The following is a 19751-nucleotide window of genomic DNA, read 5'->3' as shown; positions in this document are numbered from 1 at the left end:
ACCACTGGCCAACCTGGGTGAAGTACAATGAGATGGAAGGATACAAACAAAATGTGAATCTCAATACAAACCCTGTAAAGCTGACTGTAATATCTCACTCTAGAGATTGGATTACCTTTCCAATAGCATTGAGAAATGCATGTTATAGTTAGGCTGAGGAAGAGTGAAAATGTTAAATAGCAAAGATAATCTGTTCTATGGTTAGTGTTACATTTCTCACCTTATAGTTGTTCCGATTCTGGAGAGCTCCAGCAAAAAGCCTGGTGATGGCTGAAATGCATGAGAATTTACAACCTCTAGTGGGTCTATTTGTCCATGCTTTGTGCTGCCAAGTATGAGACCCTGTTTTGTCTCTCAGATGTGCCTGCTTTCTGGGCCAAGAAGGTTTACAGGAGACTTCAGCAACTCCTGCAGTCAATTAAATGTTCAGATAGATTAAACAGGTCAAGCATGAAGCTCTGGGAGGTTGAAGAAGAGTTAAATGAAATCTGGATGGCTTTGGAGTCTATCTGGAAAATATCAATGCCCAAGGGGGCAGGAATGGTTTGACTTTTACCTGTGAGAAGATAAAAAATCAGGCAGTTCTTGAGTAAGGCTGTATTCTTAAAGCTAAACTAACTGGAGAAGTGTGTATTGTGACTTGAGAAAAGTAAAGAGCTTCATAAAAGGAAATAATCTAGTTCCCTGAAGCTTTTCTGAAGAGAAGGAAGGGGGTTAACTGAGGTAGAATGGCATTTCTGGGACAGATTTCCTGAGATTGTGGCTGGTTAAAAGTTAACCAAATCTCTCTCCGCTCCACAGTGACTTACATAAACTGAAATCTCCAACCCAGGAAAATATAGATGGATATTTTCGAGGGAAAACCTTACTGTTGGTTCAGCAGGCATCCACCCAGAGCATGACTTACTCAGACAAGGACGAGAAGGAGAGCGTACTGCCCAATGGACGTAGCATCTCCCTCATGGACCTGCAGGACCCACACACAACTCTCAGTGATCACGCATCCATGCTGCATGATGTGCCTTTGCGTCTGGCAGGCAGCCAGCTCTCTATAACACAGGTGGCCAGCATCAAACAATTGCGGGAGACTCAGAGCACGCCGCAGAGCGCCCCCCAAGTAAGGAGACCTCTGCACCCAGCCTTGAATCAACAGGGCAGCCTCCAGCCCCTGTCCTTCCAGAACCCGGTGTACCAACTCAACAACCCTCCTCCACCTTTGCCAAAACCCTCTGTGGACTCCAGCTTGGAGAACTTAAGCACTGCCAGCTCCCGGAGCCAAAGTAACAGTGAAGACTTCAAACTCAGTGGGCCCAGTAACAGCAGCATGGAGGACTTCACCAAACGCAGCACGCAGAGCGAAGACTGTTCCAGGCGGCACACTGTACCAGACAAGCACGTACCTATGGCTCTGCCCCGCCAGAACAGCACAGGGCAGGCACAGATCCGTAAAATGGACCAGGTTGTACTGGGCGCCAGGGCCAAAGCACCACAGTCCCTCCCACATAGCACTTCCTTACGGAGCACAGGGAGCCTGTCAGCAGCTTCAGGTGCAATGGTGACGGATCCGATTCAGAATGGCAGCCGGTCCCGGCAGCAGTCCTCGTCTTCCAGAGAAAGCCCTGTCCCAAAAGTGAGGGCAATTCAGCGGCAGCAGACGCAGCAGGTAGGAATAAAATCCTCCCCCTGATTTTGCCCATTCTCTGTATTTGTAGCCCTCAGAGGTAAATTACCCGCTTCAGCATTTTGCACTCACTTTATTTAAATGTGAAACAAGAATTGTGAACTGATTCTAGTATTATGGGAGAAGGAGAGGCTTAAATGGTAAGAAATAGCAGGCACAGGGTGTGGTTTGCTTTGTTACCGTTATTAGCTTGGCCAGCAACTCTCACTTGTTAATTTGATTATCTGGTGCTCATTTTATTTAAGATTTTAAAAAACTGTTTAGCTTCACTATTGAAAAAGTGACAAATGTATTTAAAGAAACAAAAACTGAAGAATTCCGAAAACAAAAAGCTTTGTTTCAAAAGCCAATTAAGGTCACTGATGACTGTATATTTGCCTACTTAAGAGCTTAAGAACAGCTTAGAATCCATGTGGCCCAAACACTGAGCAAATGCAATATTCTCATCAAGGAAAACAAAATGTATATTTTGTCACAACCCAACAGCCTTAGCTCTGACCTCCACTACTCTGCTGTCAGTAATATCAGAATATGAACAAAATGGAAACACTTAATAGAAGTATATATTTACCTACTTCTAATGCATATTGATCAGCCTCTCATGCAAATTCACATTTACTTTTACCATAAATCAATAACATATGCATGTTTCATCTTACACAATTTTGTTACAAACAAACAGCAATTATATGGTACCATACAAAAAAGTGTCTTTTTGGTAAATATATTAAATGATGTGTACAATGTAATGGTATCCCATAAAATCAAACACTTTAAATGCTGAAATTGAGATAGATAGTCCATACAAATGCTCGACAATCCATAGCTCAGAGTTAAGGTGGTCATGCAATGAAAATGTCCTGTATTCATTTCTCTGCTCTAGGTAAGAACAGTGAATTTATGTTTATCATCTGGGCAGTGTAAGGTTTATGATGTCCTTAACTGTTAATATCCTTGCTCTTAAGTGCTTGGGTTTTGTAGTTAATGTGAAAGCTAAGTATATTCTTGTCATTCAGTGACCTTATTTGGCTTTGAAATGAGGCTTTGGGTTTTGGGATATATTAAAACCAGCAGCTTGAATTGCATAGGGAAGCAGAAAGGAAGCCAGTGCAGTTCTCTGAGCACAGCTATTATGTGCTTATGCTGACACAGTAAGTGGGCCAGGTGGCTGCATTCTGCACTAGCTGAATCTTCCAGGTGGTCTTCATGGATTGGTCCAAGTAAAGGGCACTGCGATGTCCCATCCTGGAGGTCACAAAGATGTGAGTGAGGACTTGTGGGCAAGGAAAGCTACAACCTCTTAGGCTCGGTTTACACTTAAAAATTTTGTGAGCAGAGCTATGTCGATTCAGTGTGTGAAAAAAATCATACCCCTTACTGACAACTATGCTATGATGGCAATGCAGCAAAAATGTCCTTTTGCTAGTAAAATTATCCCGGCAAAAGAGGGCTTCACTGGCACAAGCTGCATCTCCACCAGGAAAGCCTGTTGATATTGCTCTACCAGTATGTATCTACATCAACAAACCCTTTTAAATGTAGACAAGGCCTTTAGCAGTCCATGGGAGAAAAAGCAGGACAACCCATCCATGCTATCTGGGAACCCCAGAACAATCAGTGCTTGAAAACTACCATGTGGTGTCTGGCTTTCGCTAAAGTAACTGAAATCAGAAATATTGAATTGCAAATCAAAGGTTATTAGGCAATGATACTTATACCAAGTAAATGAATCCCACCATGTTTAAAGTTTCCTATACTGTTTGTGTGCATGTCCCTCTTTTTGGGTGCTTGTTTTATATGTAAGCATAGGCAGCCTGATAGGTGCGGTATGTTGGATGATACTGTAAATGATGCGTTGAAACCACTGCTGGGGTGGCAGAAATCTTCAGCCCACTATGATAGGAACTGTACTTGGAAATCCAGTGACTGATCTTCTAATGCTTTGGCTGCCTGGTGACTCTCTGTGTGTTCTGCTGGTAGTTTGATTTTGTACTGTAAGTAATGCCTTATCGGAATTCCCTCTGGAAATAGTTGTTTTCCTTAGGGCCTTTTACTGGAAATGTCTGGAAAAATAAATACACACACTTTCTTGAAAGGCAGTGGGGCAGGGGAACAAGCAGGCTGTTTTAAAAGCAACCTTTTTAAAAAATATTATTGACCCTTTTCTCCAGCACATGGATGTGCATATGTTCATGCACAGGAAAACCTACAGCCACTGCCCTATGCATGTTTATGAGAAATCCTCCTGGATAATCTCCTTTCAAGTCTGCTGCATCATGAGTTACTGATAGCTGTTTTCCTATGAAATAAAGCAGTCTCCTCCACTTGCTTAGAAATGACAATATCCAAGTGGTGTGTCACTTCCTTCCTCTTCCATCCCCTTTTATCCTTCAGCCATGTTGATGGCTATGGCTAAGGTCAGCTTCAACAGACTACATTTCCACTGGCCTTGCAGATTTTAAACGTTATTATATGTGTCTGCCCAAATTCCGACCCTTCCTTTTCTCCATTGACTCTTTTCACCAGTAGAGTTAGTTTCTTTGCTCCCAGTTCAGTCACAGATGAATCTGTTCAGTCATCTATTCAGTCATAGAGCAATCTGGTCTTTTGTTTGGTATCCCAAACAACTGAGAAGCTTCTTGAGCTGGTCTGACTTCAGTGGCCAGCCTGGTCTTGAAGCAAATTCCACTGCATATTTTTAATTGCAAATGTCACTGTGGAATTCTTTTTCTGGTTTAAAAAAAAAAAGTTGGGTGAGTTCTGAGTTTTGCTTTGTGGGTGTTTGTCATTATCAACCTCTTGGTTGTTTGCAAGTTCCATTTGTTTTTCAGCACAGAGCAGGGCTTTTGGTTTGTTTGGAAGACGTCAGCTTCTGCTTTTCATTTCCATTTAGTGAGTAGGCGGGGGATGGAATTTTCAGATAAATTTTTATATTGAATACATTTTCCTCTCTGGCCTCTTTCCTACAGTATTATCACATGGGACTCTCTTTAGCGTCTTCGAATTGTATCTTACCCTTTACCACCTGCTTCTTCGTTGGTGTCCTCACTGTTCTTCGTGCTTTTGAGTTTGATTTCTGAAAATATTATATTCTTCAATTTAGAGATTAACTGGAAGTATATGCTGGTGACCCAGGGTCTGGAAGGATGTCATTAATGCAGTTTATCCTGATTCTTGTGCTATCTTATCCCTCCAGAACCAAAATGAGAAGCAATTTTGTTTTTGTTAAGGATCAAAATCCTTCAAGCTTTCTAGCAATTCCCAGTGGCTGGCAACAGTATTTACTTCTGAGAGGAGCTGATTGGTGGCAGAGCTGCCCATGGTTCATATTCTCTCCTGCTGTCTCTGACAGATACTGTCAAGAGAAGAGTCTAGCTGCAGGAGCGTCCTTATAAAGTTGGGTTACTACTAATAGCCATATCAGTCATGCTGCCATTGAGAGGGTTATTAACCTTTTCACCATAAATGTCTCTCTTTCCAGGCAGAGGGCCTCCATGTCTGTCAAAGCCATGAAATTCTCCCTGGCCCTACCCACTTTTCTAGTCTCTATACTTATCACTGCCAAGGCTCCTTATTGCTAGAATCAGCATATCATCAACTGAAGCTAACAGAGCCATTGTTGGTGGACCTAAGGCATTCCTTAGATCAAGGGTTGGGTCACTGTGTCTGCAGTACTTTCTGACCCTGAGCACGTGAATAGGAGAGACTGGAAATCAGACCTGGATCTCCGACCTGACACTCTAGACTGAATAAACTCTTATTTTAAGAGATTATAACTCACCTATAAAACATTCTTCTCTGAAACCTGGCAATCAAGATCTCAGCCCAGGAGCCCATTCCCTTTTCAAAATACTAAATGAGACGGCAAACTGAAATTCTGCAGACCTCGACTTAATATGTGAAGCTAGCTAGGTGCCTTTGTGCATTTCAGAAGGAAGGGTAAAAATGAAAGGGAGGACATTGACCTGTTGGATGCATAATTTAGCTGATTTAAAATGATTATAATATGTTGAGGAATGTCCCCTGCTCCTCAGACTATATTTAGTTTACCACTATTCCACTAAGAAATTAAAACACAAAAACCCAGCAAAGCCAGTGGCCATACCTCATATCAGACCTGAATAACTACATCGCTCAGTACTCTGTTGCCATTCAAGCAAGGTAACTAATATACACTGTTCCCATACACCCGAGTCCATCAATCTGGAAAAGAGGAATTTCCCCTCTTGCATTCATGGAAGCATCTCTGCTGAGAGATTTTAGCATCCAAAGCCTCCACTTAAAGGTCCCAGAGCTTCATTATAGATCCTAGTTTTCTGCCCCGGTCACACAGGAGCAGTTTATTGATTTTCCTTTGCCTGTGCAAGGCATAGGCCTCTGAGGCCTCACTGCATTATGCCCTTTGTTATCCTCTCCTCCCCATAGCAGGGTTGTGCATTTTGGCTGGGAACCTGGATAGAGCGTGGTAAGAGCAGCTGGGCCCTCACAATAGCATCATTCTGCCTCAGTAGCAGCAGCACCTGTCAGCGCACAGTTGCCCCAGTACGTTCAGACACTCCAAAGGGCTTATGTGGATCTGCTAATCTGGAGAGTGGTAGAAGTGGTTTCCAGTGGTTCTGCTATATCGGCACTAGCTCTGGTGGCGAAAACACTACAGAAGCCTCCTCCTTACCCACCTCAAAGCAGCTGCCACCAGCACTGTTGCATGAGGCATCCAACCCAGCCCACAATGGTCCTCTTTTCTTGTCTATCTGGAGCAGTTGTGTAGCAGATGTGACCTGTCCATGCCTAGGGTAACTCACTTGAAAATGGTCAGGGTAGGCAGGAGAGCAGATTCTCGCAAACTGGTGACTAACACTGCAGTTAGATTCCCCAACCAGACAGTCACAATGCTTCTGATTCCCCACTCTGGTTATCAAGAAGCTAAAACAAACAAAAAAATACATAAGCCCCCTTTACTGCATTTCAGTCTCTGGCTCCCAGTCAGCAACTAGGGCCATATGTATACTGATGGCGGCAAATTTGCCGCCGCCAGATCGATCTTTCTGGATCGATTGAGCAGTCAGTGTAGACCCGCTCAATCGATAAGGAAGTCGACGCTGGTAAACCACCCCCTCAAGTAGCGTAGTGCTGCATCGACGGGAACACAGTGTAGACAGCGCGCAGAAGGGAAGCAGAGCAGTCGACTGAGTTACGCAAGCTACTCTGCGTAGTTTGCGTAACTCCCGTTGATTGCCGCCAAATCTCCAGGTAAGTGTAGACAAGCCCAAAGGTCCAATAAAGAGATAAGTTATTTAAAACTCTATTCCCTTTACCAAAATGTTCTGACCCCAAAGGGTCAGCCACATTACCAGATCAATGTAAGTTTGCACCTTACCCAAAATACCACACTGCCAGCCAATCCTTTAGTAACTAAACTAAAGGTTTATTATAATGAGAGAAACAAATAATGCATACAAATGACTGTAAAGTCCATTTCTATCAGATTCTCAGCATAATTGTGGGGTTTCCAGGCTTGTACAGTCTGTCTGGTGTTCATCCAGTACCTGGATGGGTCTCAGTCCTTTCTTTCACAGCTTCAGTTACAGATGAGTTGATTCAGAGGTAAGAAGCTGGAATGAAGACAAGATGGGGATGGTGCAGCTGCCTTTTATGTTCCTGTCCCAAACACAGTCCCATAGCACATGGCATGGAAAAGCCTCAGAGTCCCCTGTCCCTAGGCATGTTCTTACATGCCCTGGTGACTCATACGGTGTAGCCCCTGGATTCTCTCACTGACTTCGAGTTCCCTTGATGGGCCATTATACAGGCTTAGTGCTGATGTCATCCTGTCTGGGGTGTCACCCAGAAACACAGCGCAAGTGTTTGGATACAGATCTATCATACATATTACATATTTAGAACTCAGTACAACACTGATACGTACATATAAATGTGCTTATCAATCTTAGAGAATTATAACCTTTCCATTGGTACCTGACATGGCCTATCTCGTCCGAATTATTGTAATTTTGCAATATAGATATTAAATAATATTTGAAATGGTCACCCCTAATCCAGATAGCATCATAGGAGATGTAGGCCACGTGGTCAGACTTTGACTCAGGACCACCTCCTTCCTAGAGTACGCCCCTCCTCATTAACAACGAGTCACCTCCCCATACAATACAATCCCCCACCCTTGGATCTCCATCAATGCTGAGTATGTCCGCTCTGTGGTACAACTCTAGGCCTTTTCATAGGGAAGGATTTGAGTACCAGAATTTCTCAGCAGAGCTTCCATAGTTACCCAAAAGTGTCTCTGCTCAGGATCAATTATCCTTTGTAATAAGAAGGCATATTTATAGAGAAGATTAAAATGGTTTTATTCCCAGCAATGTGCTGATAGTCTCCTTAATGCTGCTGCTGAAACAAGGCATTGAAATGCCATATTAACAGAAAAAGGAAAACAGGCCAGGAAAGAAGCTTTTTATTTTCAAGTTTCCCAAAGTGGTGGCAGGGGAAATAAGCTATGTTGCTTTCCCAACTGCAATTTTTCACAGGATTTAGAAATGTTGGTGTCTCACTTCAGGGCATCTGCACCCGTATTCCTCGCTATGGTCCAACAAGGGCACCCATCTTTAGGGTTCTAGCTTCCAAGCCATCACGTCTCCTGAGTGGAGACACACGTCTCTTTCCCTTCTCATTGGGGTATCTCCAGGCTGAACATTTCCTGCCTTCACTGTTTTATTCCCAGCAGAGGCAAGGTAACTTGCGTACCTTCACCTCAGAGAGGGTTAACATGTGCCTGCCCACATTTATAGGTACCACACAGCTCTTTTGATGCAAGCTTATTTTATTCTTAAGATAAAAGCACTACAGAGAAAACATTAAAAATAATACAAGAACCTACACACATGCCAATAAGCTTACCAGAGATCAGCTCAACCCTAACATGGAGCAGTCCTTATCACGTCACCTGAGGGGTATCCTTGCGGTTTCAAGTTCATCACAGTTCAGCTCCAAACAAGCACAGTCTTATGGGACCTCAGTAAGCCATCCGTCCAACCCTTCCCTAAGGATTGGGGCCCTTCTTGGGCCATGGTCTGATCATTTGCTTGATCAAGAAGAAGGCTTCAAGCTTGTTTAAAACCAGGTTTTTTATCCAAAAATCTTTTCTTTGTCTGTTGATCCCTGGAGAATCCAGTTTGAACTAGTATATGTGGACCTTTGTAGGGGCTGGCTTCAAAGGGCTGATAAGCACAGGAGTTGCATTAGCATCTACCTCCTCCTAGAGGAGTTGCATACAATTCCATAAACACACACACGCATGCACATTCATTTTTAATACAATAGATGCCAAAGGTATTAAAAACAAAATTACATCTCAAGTTAAGCACCTTACTTCTTCAAAGTAACAAACCTGCCACTCAAAAGCAAGATACAGATTAAAACTTCATGACCTTAAGGGCTATGTGAGGGGGCCTGAGACAGCCTTACCAGGAAGCTAGCAGAAACAGCAGGTGAATAAGGCCAGGACCCAGTCAGTAACAAGTTTTTTTTTTTTCCATAAAAAGGAAAGTGCATCAAAGTGCAGATAGCATATCAGCAAGCATCAAAAGTTCATCTCTTCAAACACAAGCACATCTCCTTTCTGAAGTGTCTTGTACTGTCTTTAATCTTCCTTATAAGAGACTGAAGTCACAGTATTTCTGTATTCTGGTGTGTGTTGTCTGATTCTGTTGTGTGCATGCCCTCACTCCCCATTCTTGTCCTGAAGGAGTATGGGATTGTTTTAGGAAGATCACTTTGATGGAGGTGAAAGGGACGCCTGTGCATGGGTTAATGCAGAGAGGTGTCTTTCTGCATTAAACTTTTCCTGGTTGCATTTTACTCCTCTGAGTAAGTTTGACTGCAGAGCATGTGATTCTTTTGACAAACGCTTACAGTCCTCTCTGCTCCAGGTTCAATCACCTGTGGACTCAGCCACAATGTCACCAGTGGAAAGGACAGCTGCATGGGTTCTGAATAATGGGCAGTATGAAGAGGAAGAGGTGGACACAGAGCAGCATCAAGATGAAGTCAAGCATGCTGAGAAGGTAACTGCAGTGTGCCATGCACCAGCCTGGCATCCTCACACCTGAGGCTGCCACTGAGCTTCCGGCCACGGCAGCAGGCTGAACTGTACCGAGCACAGTTGTGTTCAGAATGGCAGCATACCTAACCCTGCTGTACCAGAATCATGCTTTCAAATGCAGCTCTTACTAGCACATGTTTCCACTTCAAAGTGAAGAGGTTTTTTGGGGTTTTTTTGTTTGTTTTTTTAAATCCCCAACTTGTGTAGACTACCCCACAGCTAATCCATTGCATGATTTCTGACCACAGATCTAATGTGGTTGTAAGCATGTTGGGATGGTCACAAGCTTTCTTTGAAACCATCATCAAACACATCGACAGACTCACACAGCATGGGCTGGCCAGAGCCTTGTAAATAAACCTACAGCAGATGCTTGCTGCTTACCTCCATGATATCAATCATGTCATTTAAATATATTAGATGCTGTTAGTCTCATTGTCTTTTATTTCAAGTAGTGCTGGTACTAAAATATTCTACCATCTTTGCATTTTAATGTTTGTGTGAACTTCAGGGATCATGAAAATGAATTTGGTTATTAGCCAGAGCAAGGTTAGAGCCGGCACACATTATGCTTCTATGCAAGCTGGATCAGCAATAAGCCTCCATGTTCTTCCTATATTGGGAGTCACCTGATCGGAATGGTAATTGTTCAGATTGTGTAATGTCCACCCTTTTTGCACATCTATAATTTTCAAATATGATATTGTCGAGGAAAAATAAAGTCACACTGCTACATTTTAAAGTTGGATCGGGTGCAGCTTTAACTGTGACACACACACAGTCACATAACCATAGCTATGGGGAATACTATAGCCATAGGGAAAACCCAGGTGGCTATAGGGAAGTCAAGCAGCATGTCTGGATGCTGGGCAAATGTACTTCACCTGGCTACCAGATACAAAAGACTTATATAGGGGTTGCTTAGGTTCATTTACATGTTGATCGTATAGTGGAATTTGATTAACAGTTTATACTTAACAGGAAAGACAATTATATGTACAATGGGGTACGCCAGATGTTTTCACAGGAAAGACCAAAGAGTCACTTGATTATACAATGTGGTTATCAGGTACCTGGCTATCACCCAAAGATGGGTGGCTACACAATACATGTTAAAATGCTAATTTGTATGGAGTAACTTCCTATGGGGCCAGGAAGATAGGGGGGCACGTACTGATACTTATCAGAACAGGAGATGTCTGTTTATAGACATCAAAAGGGCTAGAGTTCACAAAAGGAGTTTGCATTTAAATGGTGGTCCTGAGACATCCTGTGAGATTTTAGCATCTTTATCTCAGACTAAGTTTGGGGCATCCTGTCAGTGATTTAACCTGAGGGCTTCCATCACAGTTCAGGCTACCCAATTTCAGGCCAGGCCTTCTATAATCAATTTCAGGCCAGGCATTCTATAAATTCTTTGATTCCACAATATGAAAAAATTCAGGTCTCCTGACATCTGTCAGCAGTGAAGTATGTTCCCACACATTTAATTGTCATGTCTATTTACAGCAACAATGTGCATTATTTTCCAAATACGTATGCAGGTGCCACAGTAATGGGGCCATATAAGTTCCTAGATACATTTCTTCTTTTTTCTTTGGTGGGCCAAAATAAAAATACATTATTAAAGTTTTTGGAATAATGAAGGGCCTATAAAGGGGGAGAGAAATGTGTGGAGGTCAGTTCCATTACTGGAGGGAGATTTACTAGAGGGACCAGTTAGGTGAGAGACTAGAACCTCAGCAAAGTAAACTCCACAAAGACTTTGTTGTACAGTTTGTTAAGTGCTAGGCATCTGGGCAGCTGACTTCAAACCTTGAGTAGGTCTTAAAGGAAAATTAGTTTAGAACCCAGCTTAATACATAGTGGGTAGTGGTTCACATCGGAAAAACACAATAAGTGCTATTAGCAGTTTCTGTTTGAGAAACCGTTGTGAGTAGCTAGTGGTTGTGCAATCAGGACTGAGGTGCAGTAGCGGGGCTGTGTGGATGCCCACTGGTGGAATAGGAGGGGTGACGTAGGGCAATATTAGGAAACGTCTGCATAGGCGCTTGCATTGTGCTAGTCCATAGTTGGCCACAGTGATTGATTCTAACCCTTCCTGTCATTTTCCTCTTTTTCTGTGTTAAAGAAAACAATGCACACCCCACAAAAAATACATGAAGGCCTCTATCTAGCCCTTTATTTTCTGATTCTGTCCCTTCCACTCCTGCCTATAGTATGAGCAAGAGATAGCAAAGCTGAAGGACCGTCTGAAAGTGTCGAGCCGCCGATTGGAGGAGTATGAGCGACGTCTTCTGGTGCAGGAGCAGCAAATGCAGAAGCTGCTGATGGAATACAAGACAAGACTGGAGGATAGTGAGGATCGACTGCGAAGGCAGCAGGAGGAGAAGGACAGTCAGATGAAAAGCATCATTAGCAGGTGAGAGGAGAGTTCTCTTTTTGGAAGCCTTGGCGAAATCATGGAAACTCTTTAGTGATTGAAGAAGCCCAGTCGATTAACTTATTCCTCTGTGACAATAAGAGCGTGATATTTTGCAGGCAGGCAGCTCTTGTCCACAGTTAAATCCCACAACACTTCTGAAGTGGTCTCATCCCCATTTTACAGATGAAGAAACTGAGACACAGAAGTTAAGTGACTTGCCCCAGGGTACATGCAGAGCTAGGGAAAGGATCCAAGACCTTAACCCTCAAGTCTCTGTTCTACTCATTAGGTAGACCACACTGTTTCAAAGGAGGGAAGAGGAAAGGAGCTCCTCTTCAAGTGTGGGCTTCAAACACTGGAATCAGTGGTCCTGTCACAGTTCAGAGCTGTTGAATTTTGACATTGTTCTCTGTGTAAGGGTTGAGGTTAGCCAACTGAAGTTGACAAAGGGGCAAATAAATTGCAGAATTGTCCTCTTAAAAGGAAGACAGCCGGTTGTTGGGCTGAATTGTTTGAGCTACAACTACATTGTCTGAAACACTCTAGAATTGTATTAAGGTTTCCTGAACCCTTCCCCCTTCCAATGTCCCAGGCTAATGGCGGTCGAAGAGGAGCTGAAGAAGGATCATGCTGAGATGCAAGCAGTCATTGATGCAAAGCAGAAAATTATTGATGCACAGGTAAGGAGTCTTAGCTATCCAAGAATGAAGCATTTTATTACAGAAACCATTAGTTCCCACCTGTGTGTCCCATGCAGCTGCCATGTCAAAATTTATTAGGTAGCTCCCGGTGTTATTGTCTCACTCCCAAACCAGCATCAGCCCATGGCATTGCACGTACTACTTGCCTCCTTCATGGAGAGAATTCTGTTTTCGCTCAACAAAGACTAGAGCATTTAGCACTGGTGTGATGCAGTGTATTAGGGGTTAACTGAAGCCTCTAAGAAAGAAGTGAGCTCTTGCTGTGTAGCATTGCACAATATGCTGCTAGAGTGTGGCATTTGACTTCAGCTAACTGTGTCTGTAGTCAGTCTTGGAATAATGCCTACTGTGGCATGAATCTCCAGTGCTTGCCCTGGCTGATACAGGTTAGCTGTGGGAAGGGAAACTAGTGGATTGATGCATATAGGTGTAAATAATGCAGTTATGCTCTTCCAGTGTTTGGAAGTATTGCTTGAAATCTGTTTGGCTTCCCTTCTGTATCAGTGCTCACTCGTAGTAACTAAGCTGATAAACAAAGTATACAACCAGTTTGATTTCTGCCTGCTGCATTATGCTTGTGAGACTGTTTGTCAAGTGCCCCTCATGCTCAAAAGTATAGAAATCTCTCCTGCTTTTGTGCTTTTTAACAGTTAGTGTCATTTCCTAGTTACAATTTTTAAATATTTAACTTTTCAAAAGATACATGTAATAACAGCAGCATCCCAGGTGGATTCAGAGTCATCTCACTTCCTGTAGCCTGGAAGTGCCAGAGCCACTGAGCTGCACTTGGAATTTCTTTCCCTAGAGATACATGAGGTTATATTATTAATCTAGCCAGAGATGCTATTGGTATATTAGAATAGAAGTGTGAGCAAGCATGAAAGGGTATGTGTTAGCCATCTGTTTCCACTATGGGTAACCAGCTGTAATGAGATCTGTGAAATGTATGATCTCTGCTTTGTCACTAGGGAAAATATACAATGAAAAGAGGGTCTCAAAGACTTTATGGTAGTAGAAACACATACTTCAGGAGGTTCTATTTTCGAATCCTGAAAAGTTTTAGACTCTAAGGAGGAACGCTTGTGTGTGCTGTCCCGCAGCACATATTCCTGTAGCTACCCCTTTAGTGATGCTAGACTTGAAAGCTAGAGGATTTGGACCTATGCCATCTAATATGAACAAATCACTTGCGTGTACAGTACCTTGGCCCTTGTATTATCTTCAACTCACAAGACTTCTAGGGTAAGAAGAAAATTTTGCTGGAATTACACCGCACCTAGTCCCCATCCACCATGTAGGATGTTCTAACAGAGGATGCCAGAGTAGAATCCATCCTCTTGTGATATAGCCGAAGTGAGCAGGAGAACGAAAGCCTTTCTGTGTTCACCGACACTCAAAACCTAGGGGAAGAGAGAAGAAAACAGGGGGCTTACATTTCATTTTTGTCTCCTCTGAAGAAAGCAGAACAGACCCTTTCTTCATCCAGATGGACTGTTGTTGCTTTTGAGGTGAACTGAGGGTGGAGAGGGGATGTGAATGAAATAAGCCAATTTTCGTATTTGGGTACAGTCTCAGGGTCTCATTGTCCCAACTGATGGAGCTCAGGCATATCCAAAAGGCAACAGCTTTTTAGACTTTGGGAGGAAGATGACCATTCCCGTGTCAGCTGTGCTCTCCGACCATCCCCAGGCCAGCTGTCTGACAGAGGGGCCTGGGCATCCTCCTGAGGGCCATTTACCTGCAGTCTCCAACCTGAAGTTGAGGGATGTGATAAGTGGCATAGAGACCAGTTATAAAAGGTTTTTATAGGTGGCCCTTGAAGATGATGGAGAATCCCGCATGGACTGTGAACTTGTTTCAGGACTTGGCCAGCTGTAATGAGGGAGTGTGCGTGTCGAGACGGTGGTGTGGGAGGCACTGTAATAGATGCATAGAAATTGATGGGCAGGGGTTATATAACCAACAATCAGCCCAGAATTAGTCATGTTTGAGCAGAGGACCTTCCTCTTCACCTCTCTTTACCAGTCTATGCTATTAGTCTCTCGTACTCTGTACGATACTGTGAATGTTCCAGGAGAAACATGATGGGGATGTTGCAGGCCAAGAAGTCTGAATCCTGAAGTCTGAATGCTTCTGAATGCTGAAGGAAGGATTGTTGTTGGTTAATCCCTCAGTGCTGAAGGGGTGTAAAGCCCCAACACGACATCTAAATGTCTGTGGCATGATCCCCGGCAGTGGGAATTCCTTGACAGGATCAGCCATGTAAGACAGAGTTCTGTGCACATCCCATTAGAGTAGCTCTGGTGTTTCAATGGGTAGTAAAGGTAACTTTTTTTAAATGGAGAGAGATGTTTTCCCTTTTAATCAAATTTTTTTCTCTGAGCGCAGTGCCCTAACCCCTTCCATAGGGGTAACTTAGGGTTGATTTCTGGACCTTGTCTCTCTCACACTGTACCAACAGCAGCTGAGGGGAATACCCAGGAGAAAGCCCAAATCAGGTTTAGAAAGGCGAGTGAGTCAGTGAACGTACTCAGTACCAGTAGTCCACTCCAGTCACTGGATAGAGTTTAATGGCCATGATGCAAGGCCTTTCATGGGTGCTCAAGCAGAAAAGGAAAGTAGGTGGGGGATTCAACACTGGTTGCAAAGGACACAATTGTCTGAGGAGCTAGATTTCTTTTACAGTTGATTGATCTGCTTCAAATTACACTCAGAAGGAAGATTGTTCTCAGCCAATGATTCATTGGACAGTGGGGTTTAATGCCCCATGATAGGGAAGGTAAGGAGGTCATTGTCTTTAGAGGTACTTGGAACAGAACTGGATCTTGGTTTCTCATAATTATTTTGAAAATTAAAGTGGATGCTAGGCATAGCAGTGAAGGATGTTGACTTCTTGTCTCTTTCTTCACCACAGAATGCTTTACAGGAATTTGCTGTCTTGTACTGTGTTCAGTGTGTGGCACAATTAAGCAATGCACAACAGTCTTGTTCTTAAACTGACTGTACATTACTCACAACTTTACCGCATAATGTTTGTACATGTTGTGACTCCAAAGGCCCTCTTGGTGCTTCTCAAATTGAGAAGAGAGAGGTCTGGGTGTTGGTAACCTCAAAGAATAGCAGAGCTGCAAAGTGACACAACAAATCCTGCATCTTGGCAGGGGGATTAGACTAGACGACCCTTGCAGTCCCTTCTAACCCTGTGATTCTATGATTCTATGAAAGTGTACTAGCCCAACTGCTATTGCAAGTGACATCTCCACTGTGTTAAATTACAGGTCATAAATGGGGATGAAATAATTCAAACAGGCAAGTAAACCCAATCTGTTCTCTAGCTGAGCAGTACCCAGCCCTGGCCTGGTGCACTGACCTCCTACACATTCCAGCTCCTACCACTCCCTGCACCTAATTATGTGCATTTTTCTTTGAGCGAAGAGGTATCAGCTGAGTGCATCTCCTTTTGCTCACCAAGCTCATGCCTTCAAGATTAACGTCCCAGTTGAAGCTTTTCGGTTGTTCTAGCCATGTTTGGTCTGAGTTTGCAATTACCTCACGTTCTGAGCATGCTCAGTCCGTGCCAGAAAACACCCAGCCTTCCATTTTCCACTCTTTGCAAGGCCAAATTTTTTTAGTAGAAACTTTTACTTTTGAAAACGAGTGGGGAGATTCAGTTGAGGGATGGGGGACCTTCAACTTGCTGAGAAAACAGATCTCTGCTAAATCAGGTGTTTTTTCTCTCTTTCTTTAAACCTGTCTCCTCATTTCGGTGTGGGAGGGAATGCTGATGCATTACCTCTCAGATCTTGCCCCCTCTTTTTTCCCCTTTCTGGACCAGGAACAGTGAAATGATAGGACAAGGAGTGGCCTGATCTTGCTGTTGATCACTACTGACCTGTTACCTACATCAGCTCTGTTATACCCATGGTGCAGTCTGCAAAGGGCTGTTATACAAGCAGCACCTAACCTCTGTTTTGTTTTGGGTCCCCAACTTTTATTCACTTGGGGAAACCCTTTGAGAAGAGCAAATGTTCTCCTGTGCACCATACAGCTGACATCTGGGATGTGAACCTCATGTGGCTAGTGTAAAACTTAAGTTGCCTGAGCAACATGTCTGAATTATCCCTTAATGTTTGTACCTTCCGTACATCATTTTTCCTTCCCTTTGTTTCTCAATGGGCTGGGCTGGATTGGGCATGCGGCTTTAAAAAAAAAAAAAAAAAAAAGATTATAAAATAAGCCAATTGGCTGGTAGCACTGAGAGCATGTTTACCTGCTGCAGTGTCCATTGCTGCTTTGTGTGGTTGCATCTTTTAAAGGCAAGACAAAAACTGCAAGCTTACCTGTACATCAGTTTCCTTGGTTTAAATCCCCCTTCTCAGTATCCCACTGCAGATAGTATGGTTTGTTTATTCTTTTTATTTATTTAGTGCATTGAACTGTCCTTTAGTTTCTAAATACTATATTGCCTGAAGTGGAGGCTAGCACTTTCTGTGCCAGAAGAATTAAATCCAGAATGAGAGAACCTTTGATTTTGTAGAGTCTTGGAGCAACTCCGAGCTGGAATGGGTCTAGGAACAGTGTGTTCTGTTTGTTTGTTTTTTGTATTTTGTTGATGCCATCTTCCCCTCCACCCACACTTCCCTTTTGCCCCCACACACCCTTTCCCACCAAATAACCCCTTAGTTTTAGCTTTTGGCTGCTTTTCTCCTGTGTTGCTATTGCATCCTTATTGCTGCTGGTGACTGCAGGCTGCCATTATTTTCTGTTTTAATTTCAAACATACTGTGGGTTTATACTGAGCACTTCATGCAGTCTTTAGAGACAATGACCCTTAGACACCACCTGCACTTTTCTTTCTAAAATAAAACCTCCCACCCCTTATTTTACTGGTGCCTGTTTCTGTTTTCCTAACTTCCCAATAAGAGAAAAAATACTAAACCCAGGAAGGCTTTTGCACCTTTGTCTGCCTTGTGAGAGGGGTGGGGGGTTGAAACCCTGAAACAGGTAACCCCCAGGGCTGGATTAATTAACCAAGTTTAACAATGACTTATTGGCAGCTTCCATCATATAAAGAAACAGAGGAGACCAAACAGGGGTGTGTGGAGCCTATGGCAAACTGGGGACAAAGTACCTCCAAAAGACAGAAAGAGGCAGAGACATCCCCATTCCACCAGGGAACGTTGGTAAGGATGTATCTGCCTAGAAAGCATCTGAAGACTTGGTCAGCCCAGGCAATTGAAGTTCCCGGCAAAAAGAGGGTTTAAGGAGGTGCTATACTGGATGGACTGACTTTGATTGATTGTGTGTGTGTGTTTCAGGAGAAGCGGATCGTGTCTCTGGACTCAGCCAACACTCGGCTGATGAGTGCCCTGACGCAGGTGAAGGAGCGCTACAGCATGCAGGTCCGCAATGGCATCTCCCCCACCAACCCCACCAAGCTTTCCATCACGGAGAATGGTGAATTCAAAAACAGCAGCTGCTAATGGGCTAGATGCTGCTCGCCATCTCCCCAGGGGCAGGGCAGAAGGAAGCAGACTCAAGAAACCCAAACACAGACTCCTTACAGGTTTACAGAATGCTGCTAAAAGAAAAACTCTGGAGTGGGAAAATAAAGCCCACCTTTCAGATCAGGATAATAAGGGCCAGGGTCCTCCATATCGCTGTGTATATACATAGGTAGCCTGTTCTGGGCCATGTACAGGAAATGCAACTGTAATATACCAAAAGGAAGTTAATCATGTAGATTTTTTTTAATTATTGCTATTATTATTATTATTGTTTCCTCTTGTTCAAAGCACTGCAGTCCATGGTGAGGAGGAAGAGAGAAGTGTGTGTGCATGTCTGGTGTGGGTGAGGTAGCGAGCGAGCGAGACAGGAGCAGTTGGTTATTTAGAAGCTGTACATATCAGGGTGATTGATACAAGCACATGGAGTGAAGTGAAATATTAGTTAAGTGAATTATACAAGAGACTCATCTGCTGATTTTAACCTTCTCTTCCCCAGTTCTTTAACTGAATACAAACTTCACACTCAACCTTCATGCAGAAAGACTGGATCCTGTTGGCTTCTGTATCTACTATTGCTATGATATAGGTAAAAGGCTATTCCAGTCTCTCTGACCATACTGGGTAGGAACTCTTTGGAGCAGTAATGGTCTGCCCAAAGCCAGGCTTCCCACCCAATAGACAAAGGGAATTTTCCCTTTTAAAGGTAGGATTTTCTTTACCCCAGTTATAGTGAGATTTGTTTTTTCCTTTTTAGAGTTTAGAGAACTGTAAATATGTGTTTTTTAAACTTCAGTCCAGTTCCCAGTGTACACAAAGTCCATTGTCTCAATGCAGTAGCTACCAAAATCTGTTATCTGCTCTCCATCGGAAATAAGCAGGTTAGTATTCTAAGGAAAGGGCTAACCAAAGGGCACCCATGCCCTAAGCAATAGATCAACGAACGTAAAATAAAACATTCCTAGTTTGTTTATTTTTAACTTTGTCTTGTTCAGTTTCACTGTTTCACCCACTGGATTATCAGATATCTCAACATCTAGAGATGCTTTCCCCAGACTATACATGTTTTTTAACATCCCCATCCCTCCCAGAATGAAATTTGCCTTTCTATTAATTTTTTTTTTTTTCGTTTTGTACTTACCAAAGTTTTTGCCTACATGATATTACAGCTGAACTTCAATGCCCCCCTTAATGTTTTGCTTGCTTCCCACAGGAGCAAACTTTTGCAGGATGTACGTGAACGCTCATCCTAAAATTATAAAGTGACCTTGTGGGAAGGAAGATACTGAAATCTCATCCTCCATACAAAAGTAACAGTAATGAC

The 19751-nt window shown here is 43.2% G+C and overlaps 1 protein-coding gene across 3 annotated transcripts in view; it reads left to right on the top strand.

Annotated features, from left to right (window-relative positions):
* The window catches only part of RASAL2 (RAS protein activator like 2), a 254979-nt gene extending 235572 nt beyond the window's left edge, over positions 1 to 19407 (top strand). For 2 of the 3 annotated variants that reach the window (XM_067532597.1, XM_067532595.1), the window contains 5 exons: positions 802 to 1663; positions 9625 to 9759; positions 12017 to 12219; positions 12815 to 12902; positions 18242 to 19407. In XM_067532597.1, the coding sequence (XP_067388698.1) occupies positions 802 to 1663; positions 9625 to 9759; positions 12017 to 12219; positions 12815 to 12902; positions 18242 to 18406 (1453 nt within the window). In that variant the 3' untranslated portion in view covers positions 18407 to 19407. Of the gene's footprint in view, positions 1 to 801; positions 1664 to 9624; positions 9760 to 12016; positions 12220 to 12814; positions 12903 to 16201; positions 16966 to 18241 lie in introns of those variants that run through there. The other variant, XM_067532596.1, reaches the window with a different exon arrangement.
* Positions 19408 to 19751: the final 344 nt, after the last annotated feature.

This window comes from Emydura macquarii, unplaced genomic scaffold (genome assembly GCF_026122565.2).
Source record: "Emydura macquarii macquarii isolate MOO-44397 ecotype Brisbane River unplaced genomic scaffold, CSIRO-AGI_Emac_v2 contig_3287, whole genome shotgun sequence".
Taxonomy (NCBI): domain Eukaryota; kingdom Metazoa; phylum Chordata; order Testudines; family Chelidae; genus Emydura; species Emydura macquarii.
The sequence above is the reverse complement of the archived record's forward strand: the minus strand, read 5'-3'. Positions and strand labels throughout refer to the sequence as shown.